The sequence below is a fragment of the Myxocyprinus asiaticus genome, chromosome 26, assembly GCF_019703515.2.
Source record: "Myxocyprinus asiaticus isolate MX2 ecotype Aquarium Trade chromosome 26, UBuf_Myxa_2, whole genome shotgun sequence".
Taxonomy (NCBI): domain Eukaryota; kingdom Metazoa; phylum Chordata; class Actinopteri; order Cypriniformes; family Catostomidae; genus Myxocyprinus; species Myxocyprinus asiaticus.
This window is the reverse complement of record NC_059369.1, coordinates 15,635,522-15,655,591: the sequence shown is the minus strand read 5'-3', so window position 1 is coordinate 15,655,591 and position 20,070 is coordinate 15,635,522. Positions and strand designations below refer to the sequence as shown.

General features: G+C 38.5%; 1 protein-coding gene across 8 annotated transcripts; it reads left to right on the top strand.

The window, feature by feature from the left end:
• Positions 1-861: 861 nt before the first annotated feature.
• Positions 862-20,064, top strand: LOC127417209 (myelin expression factor 2-like). 8 transcript variants are annotated; one of them, XM_051657057.1, is made up of 16 exons: positions 868-999; positions 2,605-2,810; positions 3,348-4,081; positions 4,513-4,606; positions 6,295-6,486; positions 8,945-9,098; positions 9,446-9,495; positions 9,594-9,654; positions 10,844-10,942; positions 11,443-11,484; positions 11,570-11,650; positions 11,723-11,818; positions 18,951-19,007; positions 19,153-19,319; positions 19,402-19,453; positions 19,562-20,064. In XM_051657057.1, the coding sequence occupies exons 4-16, from the start codon at positions 4,562-4,564 to the stop codon at positions 19,723-19,725; spliced, it is 1,260 nt and encodes a 419-aa protein (XP_051513017.1). In that variant the 5' UTR covers positions 868-999; positions 2,605-2,810; positions 3,348-4,081; positions 4,513-4,561; the 3' UTR covers positions 19,726-20,064. The 8 variants fall into 8 exon arrangements, with proteins under 8 accessions (XP_051513014.1, XP_051513017.1, XP_051513020.1 ...); XM_051657060.1 differs by adding an exon at positions 5,397-5,454 and having other exon boundaries at positions 3,348-4,606; XM_051657054.1 differs by having other exon boundaries at positions 862-999; positions 2,608-2,810; positions 3,348-4,606.
• The last annotated feature ends 6 nt before the right edge of the window (positions 20,065-20,070 follow it).

The following is a 20,070-nucleotide window of genomic DNA, read 5'->3' as shown; positions in this document are numbered from 1 at the left end:
CCTAGAGATTAACGTAGTTTGGTGCGAAAAGTGCAAATCAATCCCAGAACAACAGCAAAGGACCTTGTGAAGATAATGAAGGAAACAGGTAGACAAGTATCTATATCCACAGTAAACAAGTCCTATATCAACATGACCTGAAAGGCTGCTTAGCAAGGAAGAAGCCACTGCTCCAAACCCGCCATTACAAAGCCAGACTACAGTTTGCAAGTGCACATGGGGACAAAGATCTTACTTTTTGGAGAAATGTCCTCTGGTCTGATGAAACAAAAATTGAACTCTTTGGCCATAATGACCATCGTTATGTTTGGAGGTAATAGGGTGAGGCTTGCAAGCCGAAGAACACCATCCCAACCGTGGAGCATGGAGGTGGCAGCATCATGTTGAGGGGGTGCATTGCTGCAGGGGGTACTGGTGTACTAGACAAAATAGATGGCATCATGAGGAAGGAAAATTATGTGGATATATTGAAGCAAAATCTCAAAATGTCTGTCTGTCTGTCTGTTTGTCTGTCTGTCTGTCTGTCTGTCCGGTCGTCGTCGTCTTTTATTTTAATGGCGGACTGGTGTCATGAGCACATGCCGCCACCTACTGTTCAGTTTAATGCATCGTATTCCATGCCTTTCTCTTAATCCCTTAATAATAATAATAATAATAATAATAATAATAATAATAATAATAAAACAATAAAATAAAAAAATAAAATAAAAAAGGTTTTTACCTCAAGTCTAGATCCAACAGGAGACCGTTCGTCTAACACTCTTTCTGTCTTTTATACAGTATCTGTATGTCTGTCTGTCTGTCTGTCGCTGACTCTCATACGTCACTCAGCTGTTGTCTCTTCTCGCGATATTTGCTTGAGTTGGCGGGAGCAGCAGATATGGCAGACGTGGAGCTGACGGTGGATCTAACTGAGGACATCAAACAGGAGGATTCAGACGGTTCTCCGGCCGCAGAGGGAGAAGCGGAGCAAAAAAAGAACGTCAATGGCGATGAAACGTAATTTATGCTATTGTAAAACAAAAATTGCACATGCATTGCGTTTATTACATCTGTGGTATTGGCGCGGCCTGTGCGCGATCGGAGCTCGTTCAGAAAAACAAACGCCTTTAGTTTCACATAAGCATTTCTTTGTTTCCATCCGTCTCAGCGGGTATTTCAATATATTACCGTCGTTTATTTTCCATATTTATCCCCTTCGAGCGTTTCTTGTGTTTTGTGGCGCTGTGGTCATTAGCTGCGACTGCCAGGCAAAGCGGTAACCCATAGCAACCGCTCCGCGATTAGCTTGCAGTTGATTTTTTTTTTCTCTCTCTCAATTTAAAGTGTTTTCAGGAAAGCATTAAATGTTTATGCATCTTTTAAACAATTTTTGGTCTCTCTGACTCCCGACCACATAAAAATTGGGCTATGAACTAATATACCTTATTCACAGCCGCGCCATCTGTGAGGGATAGACGTAGTATCTTCAATGGGCTGTACGGCAGTTTAAAGTGTTTAATTGAAAAATATATTTCCAAGAACATTTAGTAGACATGAAGCTCTAGACAGCATGAGTTGTGGGAAATTAGATGTGATTTATGAGCATTATACAGTTTTATACCGTGCGTGACATTGAAGAGATGGTAAGCCTATCTCTCACAGCCTCGTTTTCATTCCCTTCAAGAATAAAAGATGGCGCTACTCTGAATAAGGACTATTGGGCTTTGAACTAGTATTCATAATAAATCATTTGGTATAATTTATCTTTAAAGGAATATTTCAGCCAAAAATTAAAATTCTCATTTACTCACCCTCATGCCATCCCAGATGTGTCTGACTTTCTTCAGCAGGTGTCTTTTGGATTACTTTTATGCTGCCTTTTGTGATTTATTTTTTAATTTTTTTTAAACATTTTTTTTTATTACTTTTTTCTAGCCTTCTGAATGGATTGTGAATAATAAAAAAATGTTGGCCAATGATTTTGCTCCCTTCACTAAGCTCTGGCCCCCTTTGGTTACAGTCGCTTGCTCTGACAAGCTCTGCAGATCTCATATTTTAATCCATAGCATGCTCTTTGCAAGATTTATTTACAGATTTTTTTTTAAAAGAATGAAAAAACATTTCGTGTATCCTCTCTAGGTACCTCATGTCACTATTACAAGTGACTCAGCAACAACGTTTTTTTACATTTTGTGGATCATTTCTGAAAAATCCTGCTTAAAACCGCTCAAACACACATTACTCCCATAGACTCTCGTTGGAAAAATCAAGCGCTTGTCAAAAAATTGGTGCACGGCAACAGTTGCTAAGACAGGATTGGTCAGCAACGCTTTTAAGGCGGGGCTCAACAAAGGATCAATTGTCTCATTTATGTATGATGATCATATTTGGGTGGATATTGTCAGTTTTCTGTTATTAAACATGTTAGGATTCATGAGAAAATATAGTCAAATGCCTTTGTGTTTTGGGGGATTCAAATATAATATTTTCTCATCCAAGTAGTTGCTATGATTCATTTCAGAGCGTTAAAATGTCTTGTAGTTTTTAATTGAATTTAGGCAGAAGTTGACTTTAATTACTTTGAACACTTTTTGCAAATAGTCTTCTCCATCTGTCTGTTAGCAGGGATGCAGAAGAAGCCCCTAAAGAGAAGCCAGAGCCCAAAGAGAAGAGTTCCGGGGGCCGAAAGTCAAACCGATACCACCCCTATAAAGACAGACATGGCGGTTCAGGGGACAAGAAGAGTGGCCACAGAAACCGAGTGTTTATTAGCAATATCCCGTATGATATGAAGTGGCAAGCAATTAAAGATCTAATGCGCGAGAAAGGTAACCCATACAGAGACTGAAGCGTCACTGTTACATCAGCTCCCTCTCTCAGTTTCTAGCTTGTATCTCTCATTTAGTGTCGTTTAAAGAAGGATGGATGTATGTTGGATAGAGTCTGTTCCTCTCAGGAGAGTATAATGCTGTTCTGGTTTGAATATTTCGACTCTAGGTTATTTCAGGTTTACTATGGTATTTGTTTAAATGTCTCTTAGATAATTTGATTTATTTACAGTAGTAAAGTGACACAGATAAACATCTGAACTTCTGGAATGTGGTTTATTTCACTTATTTTGAAGGATGGCACAGGTGCAGTGATTTTTCAACCTGTGTAAATGTGTAGAATTCTTTGCACTTCTATAGTTGAATGTAGTTGTATAGCTGCCTGGTGTCCGTAAATAAATGGAATTGTGGTGTTTGAGGAGTTGCCTTGAGGTTTCAGGTGTGTAGCGTTGAACCAAGGTGTCAACCCTGTGACGAGACCACTGGTGATTTAAATGCCTTGTTCTCTGGTATTTTCCCTTTGTATGTCTCATGTAGTTGGTGAGGTTACATACGTGGAGCTCTTTAAGGATGGAGAAGGAAAGTCAAGGGTAAGTGTTGGTGAATCTGCGCTGTGTGAGGTTGAAATCCCCTCCGCAGCATCACTCTCATGTGCTCAGGGCGATACATGTGACCTGGGTTTCTGCCGGTAGACCCGATATTGTTGACCTTTGACCTTGGGGATAGTGTGTTGATGTTTACCTCAGTAAAGACCATTATTTGGATGTACTTTAAATTGGTTGACACATTTGGCTGGAGTCAATTTCTCACATTTGATTTGACACATTTGATGATTGCGCAGGTGTATTTTGATTTGGAATTAAGATTATGCAAACTGACTTATGAGACGCCATCTGTCAGCTGTCCTTCCTAAACCCCCTTCATGCTTCTGTCTGTTTGATTGGTTCTTTCCTGTAACAACTGTAAGATTCCGTTTTAATCCGTTTTATTTGCCCCTGGATTATTTTTTTTTTTACATTTGTCCATCTCACCATAGAAACGTCCAAATGAAATTAAGCGAAAGCTGGTTTCTAATTTAAAACCAAATATTTATTCAGAAGCATGTGTTTTAATTGATCTTTTTAAAGCACTAATGATATGAATCACATTCACATATTTCTCTCATTCTGAAAATGTTTCAACTGCTTAAATGATTGTGTGGTGTTCTGATTTTTTTGTTCTATCTTGTCATCCTCTGCAACTCTCTGGGCTGTGCTCCTGCAGGGCTGTGGGTAAGAACCATTATTAACTATAACAATATCATTAAAAAAATTTCAATTTTGATTTCACAGCAAAAACTAATATGATGTTGAACACACTCCTATTGAAAAAGTATTTAACCAAAAAATTACTTGTTTACAGCGTATCTTCTCGCTGGCCAAGTCAATGAGAAACAGAACAGAGAGCACCATCTTTCTGCTCTTCCTGTATATTACTTTAATTCTTGTAATCTACACATGTTTATGTAGTGGGCCCGACAGAATTTGAGGGATTTTTAAGTTGTTTCTTTATGAACAATACTGCAGTAAGACTAGTATTATTACCTTTTATCTTTAAGTATCCACTTGATACAAAATAACGGTACATTTGACATCCCTACTTCACACAAATCAGTAAACGTTCCATTGTTGCACGTATGCTGACGGCTTTGCTTCTGTTGCAGTGTGGTTGAATTCAAAGATGAAGAGTTTGTAAAGAAAGCCATTGATGTCATGAGCAAACATGATTTAAATGGAAGACCACTGAACATCAAGGAGGTAGAGACCCTCACGACAATTTCCTTCTACAATTTTCTTTGCTATGTGATGTTGTGTGGACCTTAACCCTTCTTTTGTCTTAAGGTCCTTTTTGATCAGGCACAGGTAAAGAATATTTTATAAGTACAACATAGTTTTTGGTAGGGATGTCACGATACTGGTTTTTATTTTTTTGAGAACGAGTGCAAGTACCGATACTTCATTTTGGAGTCCAATACCTGTTTTTTTTCCTAAACTTAATATAAACAATTTATTTCAATTTTATCTTCAAAATTGTTTAATTCATTAATCAAATGAAAATATAACAATACATTTTCAACATAATATTGTTTTATCAAATTATGTGCTTATGTACAGAACCTCACAGCACAATCCAAAATACAACATTGGAGTTACTTTATATTTTGTCAGATAAAGTGCTGCATAACAGAGCATCACAGATGTTAGATACTGCTTAAGAATAATACAATTACTAAGTTTATTATTATTGTTACTATTATTAGTAGTATTATAATGAATATTAAATTAATTTACAGTAGTGATATATTTCTGTTGTACTTTTACTATAAATTTACCTTTTAATTCTGACAGAGCTTTTATTTTAAAGTGTTTGTGTTTGACCAAGGAGCTCTGACGTTATGATGGCAGCTTCCCACTCTGCATAAACTGGTCACTACGTGACTCAGTGATTATTAAACTGCAAAAGGCTGCTATTTAATTATGTACTCTGTGTGTGCCTCACGCTACAACGTGAATTTGCACTCTGTTTACTATCATCTGCTGCATACAGTGTGCTCGATGCTCATGACGGTGTTTTCCCTGTATGAGCCTTGGAGGAGCTTTAAAAGGTATGAGCAGCCGGCGTCAGCACAACACTGTCTCCACATTCACAAGCTCTCACATTTAAATTACATGCAAACTATATATTTATCTCAGTAAATCACAACTTTTGTGGTTAAATAATCTCACTTGGACATAACGTGATTTTAATTTGTGGGCTGAATGTTTACGTAATGACATGCGTACATCAGATGGTATCGGTTTTTGGTATCGGAGCATTTTTACAAGTACCAGTACATGAGCGCGGTATAGGACACAATATCAGGAAATCCCTAGTTCTGGTACCGGAACCAAATGTTGTGACTGTCAAAACCATCATAACAAACAAAATAAAACAGAAAATGTATTTTTGTACTTGTTTAATTGAAAAAACTATTTAAAACCAAATTTTTTTAAAACGGGTTAAAAAAAACAAAAAAAAAAACAGTTGTCGACTTTCTGGATGTTATGCAGATTTAAATCAGGGTTTATTTTGTACATGAATCAAATTTGCTCTAAACATTTTTTTTCAAATGTAGCCCCATACTGTTTTCTAGCTTCCCCACCTGTTTCACTGGGTACTGCATCTTTCCCACAAATTGCATACTTTTCTCTAAAATGGGCACATGTCCACACAAACACACACAGACCAATTTTTATTTTTTTTTTAAATTTTTTATATATATATATATATATATATATATATATATATATAATTTTATTATACTGTTGTGGTACACTTTGGTACCACAACAAAACAAGAATTTATGCATTTTTCAATACCGGTCAAAAATTACCCGAAGGACAAAAGGAGGGTGCAGTTTCTTAAAACAATAGGAGGGTTAACTGATGTGTTGGGTTGTTTTTAGGATCCTGACGGCGAGCACGCACGTCGTGTTCTGCAGAAAGCAGGGAGGATGTATGGTGGGGGGAGAGGGCAGGATGCTGGCCCAGGGGGTATGAATGTACCCCCCTCCATCAGCAACAACCCCAATATCCCCCCTGACATCATCAACGCACTGCAGGCTGGCCATCTGGGGACCACTGTATTTGTGGCCAACGTGAGTCACTTGTTTGAAATGTTATTGAGCTACGTTTGATTGGCAGTGGGTCTCATTCACTGTAGGGCTGGGCGATATGGCAGAAAAATAAAATCTCTTTTTTTTTTTTTTTCAAACTTATGGATGATTCCATTTTTTCTTTTTGATATTAACATTTTGATTAAAAAACAGGATTTAATAAACAGAACATACACAATCAAATTATATCATTATATGTCCCTTCCCCTGAACATCCCCCTCCCCACCCTCACTACAAACATCCAGTGGTCCAACACAAAATGAAAGTATACACAAATAAAAATAAAAATAAAGTAAAAATCATACATTTAATATTACAAATCTCCCTTCACTGCCCCTCCATGAGAACCCTCCAAAAAGACCAAATAGTTGCCCCATTTTTTATTGAACAAATCCATGCTACCTAGCCTTCTATACGACATTCCCTCAAATGCCGCCACCTTGCCCATCTCTGTGTGCCACTCTTGAAACGAGAGCGCTCCAGATGACTTCCATCCCCTAAGAATGATTTGTCTGCCAATCATAACACTGGCTAGGACCCAATTTATGTATTTATCCCCTATATTAATGACCGCCCCATCGCCTAAAATAGAGTCTTGGGCAAAATGAAATTTGAGTGCCCAACACGTCACACATAAAACTCTGAACCCGATCGATCGTATCACAGCAAGATCCAAGTCAGCAAAGACCTTCGTCAGCATTGCCGACATGTTCAGCATCTCTCGCCGCATTTCCCGCATCTCTTCAACCAAATCAACTCCCAGGCCCGCGGCCTGCTCAGGGGTGTCAGCTTGAGCATGCATGTGTCTTTTAATGTCTCCAGAGCCTGAGGATTTTGAATTCTTTGACATATTGTCCTTCTAGAACAGTTATGAAACAGTGTATCGAATCTCACCAGTATATGTCATAAAAGACATTAAAACTAGCAAAGTGCGCAGAGCTCGCCGTTCACATGTCCGATCCTCGTGTGGCATCACGTGACTCCCCCATGATTAGATTTGTTTTATTTTTTTCAAACTTTTAAATGTACAGTAACATTAAAAGTAACATGTTCTTTATTAGAATGCAAGGCAAACTGGTTAGAAAAATCTAAAGTTATTTTTATTAAAGGAAACAAAGGTGTGCAAGAAAAATGCACAAAAAAAAGTGCACCACACAGGAAGTTGTCAACATGGTGTAAATGTTAAATAAATTAAAATCTAATAAACCCAGATGTTCAGAAACAATAGAAAAAAATAAAACTGCTAAATACTACTTAGCCAATTATATTCATTTTATCTAAACCAAGTTTGTCTAGAATGTTGTCTAGAAATCAATATCTAGAAATGATAGTTTGTCTAGAAAGGACTCATTGAATATAAAACAAATTATATGTATATTCATAAAGCCCTGCAGACAGAGACGCTCACAGCAAAATGAAATTTATCATTACAATTCAAATCGCTAAGTTTGTCAAAATGATCACTTGCCAAATGTTGGCTTATTATGTTATTAGATGCAGACAGTATACTTGAAACATGTCACAGAACATAATTAAAAGGAGCGGTGAATGTTTGATTCTCCCAGAAATATCCTTTAGCCTGTCCATTTGATTTGAAATGAAGCGCCCATAACTGTCACGTAACTGATGCTTTATTATGGGGAAAAAGAAAAGGAGATAATTCATCAACGTGCACGCCGAGGCCAGTTAAGGTCTTAAGCCAGTGTATACATGCATGATGGATGAAGTAGAGCTACAAACACTGTACAGTCTTTCTGAGAATATTACCAGTGTCTTTTATATCACTCTCCGTGTTGTTAACCTGTCATGTTTATTTGGAGCGTGCCACACACATGCAGCTGCTCTGATCAGGATAGGAATTAAGGCAAGTCCTATGAAAATTTTTCTCTTACTTATTCAGCCTTTGGTGGATTTACAACGTATCTAACTGTTGCGTTTGCAGTGTTTTTATGGAAAATCTTGATTCCTCAATAAAAAAAAAAAAAATGGCAACGCAAATTCAAATAAATTGGAAAAACTGGCCAGCCCTAATTCATTAACCGTTATTTGTGTGCAAAACCTGTGTAAATGTTTTTGCGGAGAGTCATCAATGATTCACATTTAAATTTAGGATAAATGTTAGAAACCATTGAAACCACTCGTATGTAAAAATATAAGGTATTTTGAGAATAGCATGCTTGGCTTTACTAAAAGATCTCGCTGTGCATGCTTCTCGGGAAGAGCATCTAAAGGATATGTTTGCTGAGAGACTAATGTAAATTAAGTGTAGGCACATGCTTATTTGGATTAATCCAGATTCATCAACATCCTGTAATCCTTAGAGTCTTTAAACAGCCCACGATTAGTACACTTCTGTTTTAAGAAGTGTTCAAATGAGCTGCTGATGGTGCTGTGTGACACCTGTTTTTGATAAACCTCATCTGGTGTGTTTCTGTGCAGCTAGACTTTAAGGTGGGATGGAAGAAACTGAAGGAGGTGTTTAGTATGGCAGGAATGGTGAGGAGAGCAGACGTGAAGGAGGACAAAGACGGGAAGAGTCGAGGGATGGGGACAGTTACCTTTGAACAACCTCTGGAGGCTGTTCAAGCCATCTGTATCCTCTCACATATCTTACCTCATTGTCTGTTGCAATGTTCCAAAACCCTTTGAAGATGGCTTCCTTGGCAGAAGGGATAGTTAATCCAAAAATGAAAATTCTGCCATTGTTTACTCACCCTCATGTTATTCCAAACCTCTATGATTTTCTTGAAGTATATTAGTCTCAGTCACCATTCACTTTCGGAATGCTGTTTGCATGGCATACAGAGACTATGAAGAGTGCACTAAATCTGTGACTTATGAGGATCTGTTTCAGTTAGGAATATGTCTTATAAGTTAGCTGTGTATGCAGAACAGCACTGTCTGTCTGATACTGCAGTCTTCCTTCACTCATGCTCACAGCTATGTTCAATGGTCAGATGTTGTTTGACAGACAGATGCATGTGAAAATGGTGAGAAATTTTACGTAAGTTATTTGTTTGGAATTTTTGTCTGTTGGTCATGCACGGCAGCTCTCAGCCTTAATTTATGTGTTGTGTCTTTATTGTAGGATGAGAAATCGCTTCCTGCAGATGACTTCAGACCAGCAGAAAAACAACCCCAGTTACCCAGTATGAGTGCAGTGTGTTTGTCTGTGGGGTTTGATTGTGTTTATACCATGGGTCTGTTGAATGCTTGATTCTGATATGTTGACTGTTGTTCTAAGGTGTGCAGTTATTTTCCAGTAAACGCACGGCTATGAAGTTGTTCCAGGTCTTGACCGCATAACGGTTCCAAATCATTTCAGTTATTTCAAAGAGCCGTACAGGCTACCACAGCAAAATAACCAAATAAAACAAAGACATTGGCTAAGTACATCAGATAAGAACAACACACGTCTATAATGTCGTAAATTTATTGAAATTTTGAAAAGCGCCCTAGCGCTCTCTCTTCTCACCCACACTCATACACACGCATGCACACATAGGGGCTCGAGTTGTGACCAACAAACAGAGCCACACGTGTCTTGATCTATACAACAGTTTCTATATTATCCTAAATAACTTTTAATATGTGCTTAACTTGTGTTAATAATGTTTCTATGTATTTCACCCAAATCATCTTGCCAGAGCCACAGTGTAAAGCACCATCGTGCTCCCCCACCCCCCTCTTTCAATCTCACACAAACTCTCTCGGGCGCAAAGTTAGCGCACCCCCGTGACTCACTGGGATTGTAAACAGTTGTTTAGCAATGTAAAAGCTATGTACAAGAATGGCGGCACTCGCTGCTGATGAGAAGTATACTTAAACTTACATCTTTGCACCTTGAAGCGATGTTAATCCTGACGAGAGCCGCATCAAACACATATAATTCCACACATGATCTCTCTATTTCTCTCTCTTGCTTATACACACGCACATACAAACGCACACAAGTGCACAATACCTTGTTATTCCAATGCTGAAAATCAGTGCATCCTCCGTTGCTAGTTCTAAAGTGATGTTTTTAAACTAATAAAAGAAGACTTGAGCTGTATCAAAGCTAGATGCTGAATCCATGGCCGAAGAAAGTAGTTCCACTCTCGAGTGTTTCAGGCATGAAAACCAGAAATTGTCTTGAGATAAAACCCTGAACGATGTCTTAAGGTGTGGTAACCGTGGTATAAGTGGAATAATTGACTCCGGCCCCTTGAATTATTAAAAAATAATAATGGTGTCCGTGATCTGATCTCAAAATGTTTTGGACACTGTTACCACCTGTATTTTTGCTGACCACTTGTTAGATTTTCAGTAGAACACAAAAATTATTTGTGTTTGCAGGAGGTCTGGGGGGAATCGGCATGGGTTTGGGCCCCGGTGGGCAGCCGATAAATGCCAACAATCTCAGTGGAGGAGGAATGGGCTCAGTGGGACCTGGAGGTATGTTTAAAAGATATTTCAACTAGATGCCTTTTTGTATAGAGTTTGTCTGGTTAATTATTACTGTAAGTATTATTCTGCACTTAAGGCTGGGTGATACTGCTAAAATTTGCATCTTGATATTTTTCAGACATTTGATGATATTCTGAAAATATATTTGGATATTTATGTATTTGATCTGAAATGGCTTAAAATAGTGCATTTTCCCAGTCAGAGGGACCATCATTTCACCCAGAAAGCCATTGTTTAAAATTATTAAATATTTTAAAACAATTTGGCAAGTGGCAACAAAATAAAAAATCTAGATAAAGTTTTTCACAAAATGAGAAAAAAAAAAACAAAAAATGATTCTTAACCCTTTTCAATTGCGTTCCAGTATGAGATGTTTGCTAGACTATTTAAATAAACATATTCATGGAGTCTCCAATTGTTGAATCAGAGTTTTGATATGATTAATTGAAATTGACCTTTTGAACTGATTATGATTGAATGATTGGCAGGAATGGACGGACCAGGATTCAGCAGCATGAATCGCATGAGTGGTGAGAATCTGATCTGATACACCAACTCTCTAACTACAGCATTATCTATCACAAGCTTCATCAGTGTGTGTGTATGTATGTGTAGGAATGGGTGGAGGCTTCTCTGGGATGGATGGAATGGGAGGTTTTGGTGGCAGAGACATGGGACCCATGAGCCGAATGGGAGGTAACACATCATTTTATCAATCTGTCTCTCTGTGTCTGGAAGATCTCTTAACAGTTGTGTCTCTGTGCACAGATATATATCGGTCGGGAATGGCAGGGATGGACCGGGACTTTGGCAGGAGTGATCTGGGAATAAACCGTCCATTTGGAGACTCATTTGGTGGTCTCGGTGAGTACAGTCGTGTATGTTTTTAGAGATCAGACGATAGTGTTTTTACGACCAATAGATTTAGTTGAAGCATCCGATTTTACATCTGTATTAATTCTATTATTAATCTTTGTTAATGTTATTCATAAATATATAGGGATGGTGATGATATATCGAATTTCGATATAAAAAAATGATAAACCATATTGAGGCAAAACTCGATATTTCTAAATTTGAAATATTGTTTTCTGTCCATGTGATAATAAATTAAATGACCCGTCAAACATCATAATCTCTCTATTGCTTGATTTACCCTACTGCACTTTTTTTCTACACTGTTTAGATTTCATATGGGTCCTTGAAGTGCTTAAAGTGCTTGAATTTAGCTCTTAGAAATTTAAGTACTGGAATACCTGGAAAATTGCCTTGTTTTGACAAGTGCTTGAGATTAAAACACTTCTTCCATATAAATTGTGTCCAAAGATGAAATCTCACAGTCCACTTTTAGAATACTGTGTCTTACAGTTTTTCTCAGTTGCTTTGGTACATTTCTCGAATCGTCCTTAAAATTTGCAAACTTGTAAGTGCATTTCTCGAAACAATTTGTTCAAACAGCACCACACAATGGATTACCTGCAAAAGCCTGTAACTTGCTCAATCATTATTTCATCTCTCAAAAGTAAATATCTATGTCAGTGAATATATTCATGCCATCAGAATGACAAGTCCTTGTGTCATTGTTCACAAACAAGATAGTCAAAATGCTTAGCCAATATAACCGTGTACTTTTTCAGTATTTCCTGATGTAAACTATGGCTACGGTTTTGATGGCAGTGATTGAAAATGCACAAGGCTGCACTTTTTCTGTATGGCATATATTAATTTCAACAGTACAAAGTTACACATTACTGTATGTGGGATATTGATTGCAAGAGATTGGACAGGATTCACATTTACGCTTTTACTGTTGGTCTGTCAACAAATTACAGTACAATGTCATTGTGATACAGAAAAGAAAAAATAAGACTGTTTTACAGCACAAAGGAAAACAAAAACAAAATTAAAAAGTTAAACATAGGAAACACCCCTTAGGCAGAACTGTGCTTGAAGCGCTGTATGGGGAATCACAGTGCAGTCTTTCTACACCACCTGACGTCCCAGTCTGTCGGCGCCACAGATTCTCATCCACATCTCAACGGATATCTTCCCTTGCAATGCAGCGTGGAACGAATCTTTTGGAATGTCTATCCAGCCTCTTCTGGCGTCTGCTATGATGTTCTCACATGCTGCATCCATGGCAGCCAGCAGGGTCATCTGAGTATGTGGCTGGCTATCATAGACCTTCCACCTCATTACTGAGTAGAACTGCTCAATTGGGTTAAGGAATGGGAATAGAGTGGGAGGAATTCCATCAGCAACCTGTAGTGGGTCACAGACCATTGTCTGATGGTATTTGAACTATGGAAACTCACATTATCCCAAATTACCACATATTACCACATACTTTAGTAAATCATCTCAAAACGGACCCCTCTCATCATCAGGGATGAGATCCCTGTAGAGGGTCTCTAAGAAGGTGAGGAGATGCTGTGTGTTGTATGGCCCTATAAGGGGAATACGAGTTAGCACACCATGCTCTGAAATAGCAGCACACAAACTGATGTTCCCTCGCCGTTGGCCTGGCACATCGACAGTAGCTCTGTGGCTGATGACATTTCAACCACGCCTTCTGCTTTTGGCCACGCCTCACCCAGATGTATGAAGTTGTGAGGTGGTTCACTTGATTCCAGTTCCATTATATGCTATATCCCAGAAGATACAAAATTTGTTTTATGAATTACATGTGTTTTCATTTTGAACAAGATACATTTACATCAAATGTATACATATTGCAAGTTCTTTTCTACAGCCATAGCTAATGTGAACAGGTCACACTTACTGTACTGTATATCACTATAAAATGTTGTACTGTTTAAGTAGTTACTGTATGCACATAGATGTTTTACCTGTACATACTGGTACCGTAGCTCCTTCACTCTGTCACCATTCCTTTCAAATGGTACATGGTACAGCTGTTTCATGCTCATGTGGTGTCTTTTCAGCACCCTGTCGATAGTTGAGATGCTATCAGATTGGATATTTTCAAAGACGTTGTCTTCTAAACTCAGCAAAAAAAGAACGTCCCTTTTTCAGGACACTGTATTTTAAAGATAATTTTGTAAAAATCCAAATGGCTTTACAGATCTTTATTGTAGGGTTTAAACAATGTTTTCCATGCTTGTTCAGTGAACCATAAACAATTAATGAACATGCAACTGTGGAATGGTCATTAAGACACTAACAGTTTACAGATGGCAGGCAATTAAAGTCACAGTTATAAAAACTTAGGACACTAAAGAGACCTTTCTACTGACTCTGAAAAACACCAAAAGAAAGATGCCCAGGGTCCCTGCTCATCTGCGTGAACATGCCTTAAGCATGCTGCATGGAGGCATGAGGACTGCAGATGTGGCCAGTGCAATAAATTGCAATGTCCATACTGTGAGACGCCCAAGACAGCGCTACAGGGAGACAGGAAGGACAGCTGATCGTCCTTGCAGTGGCAGACCATGTGTAACGACACCTGCACAGGATCGGTATATCTGAATATCACACCTGCGGGACAGGTACAGGATGGCAACAACAACTGCCCGAGTTACACCAGGAACGCACAATCCCTCCATCAGTGCTCAGACTGTCCGCAATAGGCTGAGAGAGGCTGGACAGAGGGTTTGTTGGCCTGTTGTAAGGCAGGTCCTTACCATACATCACCGGCAACAACGTCGCCTATGGGCACAAACCCACCTTCGCTGGACCAGACAGGACTGGCAAAAAGTGCTCTTCACTGAGTCGTGGTTTTGTCTCACCAGGGGTGATGGTCGGACTTGCGTTTATCGTCGAAGGAATGAGCGTTACACCGAGGCCTGTTCTCTGGAGCAGGATCGATTTGGAGGTGGAGGGTCTGTCATGGTCTGGGGCAGTGTGTCACAGCATCATCGGACTGAGCTTGTTGCATTGCAGGCAGTCTCAACACTGTGTTACAGGGAAGACATCCTCCTCCCTCATGCGGTACCCTTCCTGCAGGCTCATCCTGACATGACCCTCCAGCATGACAATGCCACCAGCCATTCTGCTCGTTCTGTGTGTGATTTCCTGCAAGACAGCAATGTCAGTGTTCTGCCATGGCCAGCGAAGAGCCCGGATCTCAGTCCCATTGAGCACGTCTGGGACCTGTTGGATCGGAGGGTGAGGGCTAGGGCCATTTCCCCGGAAATGTCCGGGAACTTGCAAGTGCCTTGGTGGAAGAGTGGGGTAACATCTGACAGCAAGAACTGGCAAATCTGGTGCAGTCCATGAGGATGAGATGCACTGCAGTACTTAATGCAGCTGGTGCCCCCCCCCCCTTTGTTCAGGGACACATTATTCCATTTCTGTTGGTCACATGTCTGTGAAACTTGTGCAGTTTATGTCTAAATTGTTGAATCTTTTTATGTTCATACAAATATTTACACATGTTTGCTGAAAATAAAAGCAGTTGAAAGTGTCTTTTTTTGCTGAGTTTATAATTGCACTCTGTATCTCCCTTAGTCTAATGGAATTATTTGCTGTGATCATGGTGCAAATAGACTCCTGTTGAGGTGTGAGAAGGGGCCCTTTGCAACCCCTGTGAGGTAGTTTTACAGTATGTATCTGTATGAAATATATTTACTGTGTACAGTAAAATGCAAGTGGACTACTGTAATATGATGCATTACAGTAAGTATACAGTTACAGTACAGTGCACATTGTTGGATTACTTACCTGTTCTGTCTAAGAAATGTTTGAATGATTGAGGACACTGTTGTTCTCCCAACATTCGGCTGCACCCTTTGACCAGCCTTGGCCATTGTAAGACCATGATTGAGAACATGGTCCACAATAGTGGCCCTTATTTCATCGGAAATGTGCCTATGTTCTTGGCCTCTTCTACCTCTTCCTCTGTTTTGCCTCCCTACCCTTCCACCACGTATCCTTACTCCTCCTTCCCGGCTGTTGACCCTGTTCATTTCCTTGTTCTTACATTGTCAGAAATTGTAACACTGTGTTGTGCTCTGTCTATATATGCTTGCCAATTGAAGATTCATGAGATGCACCTTTGAGCTATTTTAGAGAACTGGTTGATCATTGGTTGATCTAATGCTTCACACATTCCCTTCATTAGTGAAAGTCAAGATTCACATGAGAGCAATTCATTAATTCAAGACACATTTACAAAAGTCTAATAGAAATGTATAGAAAATTTGCTTGACAGACTGACAACTGGTAAACCATTTTGCATTTAATAACTTGTGCAATGAACTAATGCCTAGATGTTTTGGGGGTAAGACTATTCAACAGAGAACCAGTATAATATATTTTGAACAACATGACATAAGCAATTGATAATGTAGGAAACGGCAGACAGTTGTACATAATCAATTGCATGAATGTACCAAAGCATTGGCAGTTTGTTCAAAAGAATGGGAAATTGCTTTTATGATGTGCACAAGTGACTTGATGATGTGGAGGTTTAAAAAGTAGTTTTGAGAATTTCAGAAATGTACCAAAGCGACTGAGAAAAATTGTAATATCCTTTCTGTTCTCTACAGTCAGATATAAAAGTAAAAAGAAATTAATCACAAATAGCACATGAGCTAAAAAAAATGTGCGTTAAATTCTTAAAGTGACAGTAGCATTACAGCGCTTGTTATACGAATGAATGAAAACGTAATGTTATTATTTGTAAATTGTACACATTATTTCAAAAATGTATACAGTCGAAGTCAGAAGTTTACATACACCTTAGCCAAATACATTTAAACACAGTTTTTCACAATTCCTGACATTTAATCAGAAAACATTCCCTGTCTCAGGTCAGTTAGGATCATGACTTTATTTTAAGAATGTGAAATGTCAGAATAATAGTAGAGAGAATTATTTATTTTAGCTTTTATTTCTTTCATCACATTCCCAGTGGGTCAGAAGTTTACATACACTTTGTTATTATTTGGTAGCATTGCCTTTTAAATTGTTTGTACTTGGGTCAAAACGTTTTGGGTAGCCAAAGCCAAAGTTGCTGGAATTTTGGCCCATTCCTCCAGACAGAACTGGTGCAACTCAGGTTTGTAGGCCTCCTTGCTCGCACACACTTTTTCAGTTCTGCCCACAAATTTTCTATCGGATTGAGGTCTGGGCTTTGTGATGCCCACTCCAATACCTTGACTTTGTTGTCCTTAAGCCATTTTGCCACAACTTTGGAGGTATGCTTGGGGTCATTGTCCATTTGGAAGACCCATTTGTGACCGAGCTTTAACTTCCTGGCTGATGTCTTGATGTTGCTTCAATACTGTATATCCATATAATGTTCCTTCCTCATGATGCCATCTATTTTGTCTAGTACACCAGTCCCTCCTGCAGCAAAGCAGCCCCACAACATGATGCTGCCACCTCCATGCTTCACGTTTGGGATGGTGTTCTTCGGCTTGGAAGCCTCACCCTTTTTCCTCCAAACATAACGATGGTCATTATGGCCAAACAGGTTTTTTTTTTATTTATTTTTTAAATCAGACTAGAGGACATTTTTCCAAAAAGTAAGATATTTGTCCCCATGTGCACTTGCAAACTGTAGTGTAGCTTTTTTTTATGGCAGTTTTGGAGCAGTGGCTTCTTCCTTGCTGACCTTTCAGGTTATGCCGATATATGAATTGTTTTACTGTGGATATAGATACATGTCTACCTGTTTCCTCCAGCATCTTTACAAGGTCCTTTGCTGTTATTCTGGGATTGATTTTGTACTTTCCGCACCAAACTACATTCAACTCTAGGAGATAAAATGCATCTCCTTCCTGAGTGGTATGATGGCTGCATGGTCCCATGGTGTATATACTTGCGTACTATTGTTTGCACCGATGAAGTGGTACCTTCAGGCGTTTGGAAATTGCTTCCAAGGATGAACCAGACTGATGTCTGAGGTCTTTGCTGATTTCTTTTGAAACCTCCAATTCAGTACACCTCCTATCAGAAGCTAACTGACTAACTGTCTAAAGGCTTGACATCATTTTCTGTAATTTTCCAAGCTGTTTAAAGGCACAGTTAGTGTATGTAAACTTCTGACCCACTGGAATTGTGATTATAGTCAATTAAACAACTTGCTAATATTAAATCTGTGGAGTGGTTTAAAATTTAGTTTTAATGACTTCAAGCTAAGTGTATGTAAACATCTGACTTCAACTGTAGCTCATATCATTATTATATACAGTATATACAATTTATGAAAATATTAATTGATAGAATGTAGAATTTGTACATTAAAATGTAAATATAATAATTTAATAAATATACACTTTCACGTACGCAACAGGTTCTGTTGCTTGTTCTGCTGCTTGTTCTGCACCTGATCAGCCTGAATGTAGTCCACTATTTTTGAAGTCTTATTTGTTTGTGATATTTTCTTATAGAGAAATGCATATTAGGAACTCTTATTTAAACTTTTGAGCATTTATATTGTGTATTAAAGAACTTTATTTTGAAGAGAAATTGTACAATTTGCTCAAACATTTTTCAAAATATAAACAATGTTCTGTCATACTTTGTCCTTTTAATTGTTGTCAAATTAAGATTATATCGATTGGTGAACCATATTGTATATCGAACCGAATAGTGAGAACCATATCGTCCCATCCCTATAAATATACTATTGTTGTTTGTTAGATTATAATGCGTCAATGTTAAACTTTTAATGTTATTAATGTATTATATGTAAAATTAACATTAAACAATTTAAGAAATGGTATGTTAAAGTATTGTTTCCTGCTGAACACTCAGTGCTGTAATGCAGTTGTTGGGTGCTATTGATTAGAGACCCACTGAATGGGGTCTACTTATGGGTTAACTCTATATTAAAGAACTGATAATCAAACAATATGATTGGAAATATCAGTAAAAATATTGGTCAAACCAGTTATGTCTTTCTGTAGTGTTTATTATTAAAGGCCTGCTGTTGAGATGTCACGCATACAATGTCAGTTAATTTTGCTTGTTGACATTAACCTGAGCTGAAATTGTGATGCTGATTGTCTGTTGTCTTTCACGTCAGGTGGAGGGTTTGGAGGAATGGGGAATGTAGGAATGGGACCCATGGCCTCTGGATTAGGTCCAGTCACCTCACTCAATCTCACACATTCACATTTCAGCCCTGCTTTTCAAGTGACCCAACAAAATGTATTAAAAAAAAGTAGAGAACCGCTGCATACAGTATGACACTGCTAGTTAATCCAGATGGACTGTTTGTGTTTTAGGTGGAGGAATGTGTAACATTGGCATGAACACTGGGTTTGACCGGATGGGTGGGAATATGGACATGGGCCGTGGCTTCGGCCAGTATGGAGGCAGTTCTGGTCACATGGGTGGATTGAGTGACAGGGGAATGGGGTCTAAGGGAGGATGCCAGATCTTTGTGAGAAATGTGCGTATTATCAAAATGAATAAACAGTTTACTCTGTTGGTATCACTGAAGTGTGTTTTAGTAAAAACATTTGTGTTCTCAGCTCTCATATGATCTCACCTGGCAGAAGTTAAAGGAGAAGTTCAGTCACTGTGGTAAGTGTTAAAGTAATGGCACAATCTCGTTATAGGGCACCATTTCATCATATTTAATGCATTACAAACATTAAGAAACAGTTGTAAAATTGCAACACTCATCTACAGGTCAGGTGATGTATGCTGAAATAAAGATGGAAAATGGGAAGTCCAAAGGATGTGGAACGGTCCGTTTTGATTCTCCAGAGAGTGCAGAGAAAGCCTGCAGAATGATGAATGGAACCAAAATCAACGGACGAGAGGTTGATGTTCGTATTGACCGCAATGCATAAAACAGACATCAGCACCACCCACATAGCCCAGCTTTTTTGTTTTGTTTTAAAAACATCATAAATTTAATCACTGAACAATTTCACCAGTCACTTGAAATCAGTGTTTTTTTTGTTTTGTTTTTTTTGTAAACCCTTTTTAAGTTGTCTGGCACCAGTCTCTATTTGAATTAATACATTTTAAAAATTAAAGGTGGCTGTTGTAAATTACATTTTTGGATCTGAGTGGTCTGCTGGATATAGGGTTATTTCTAACGAAAAATGCCTGGGTCATATTTCTAAACCATTAGAAATGTAAAATGTCTGAATGTTTGGTTTTTGCAATACAGTAATTAGAATTTGTGAAGG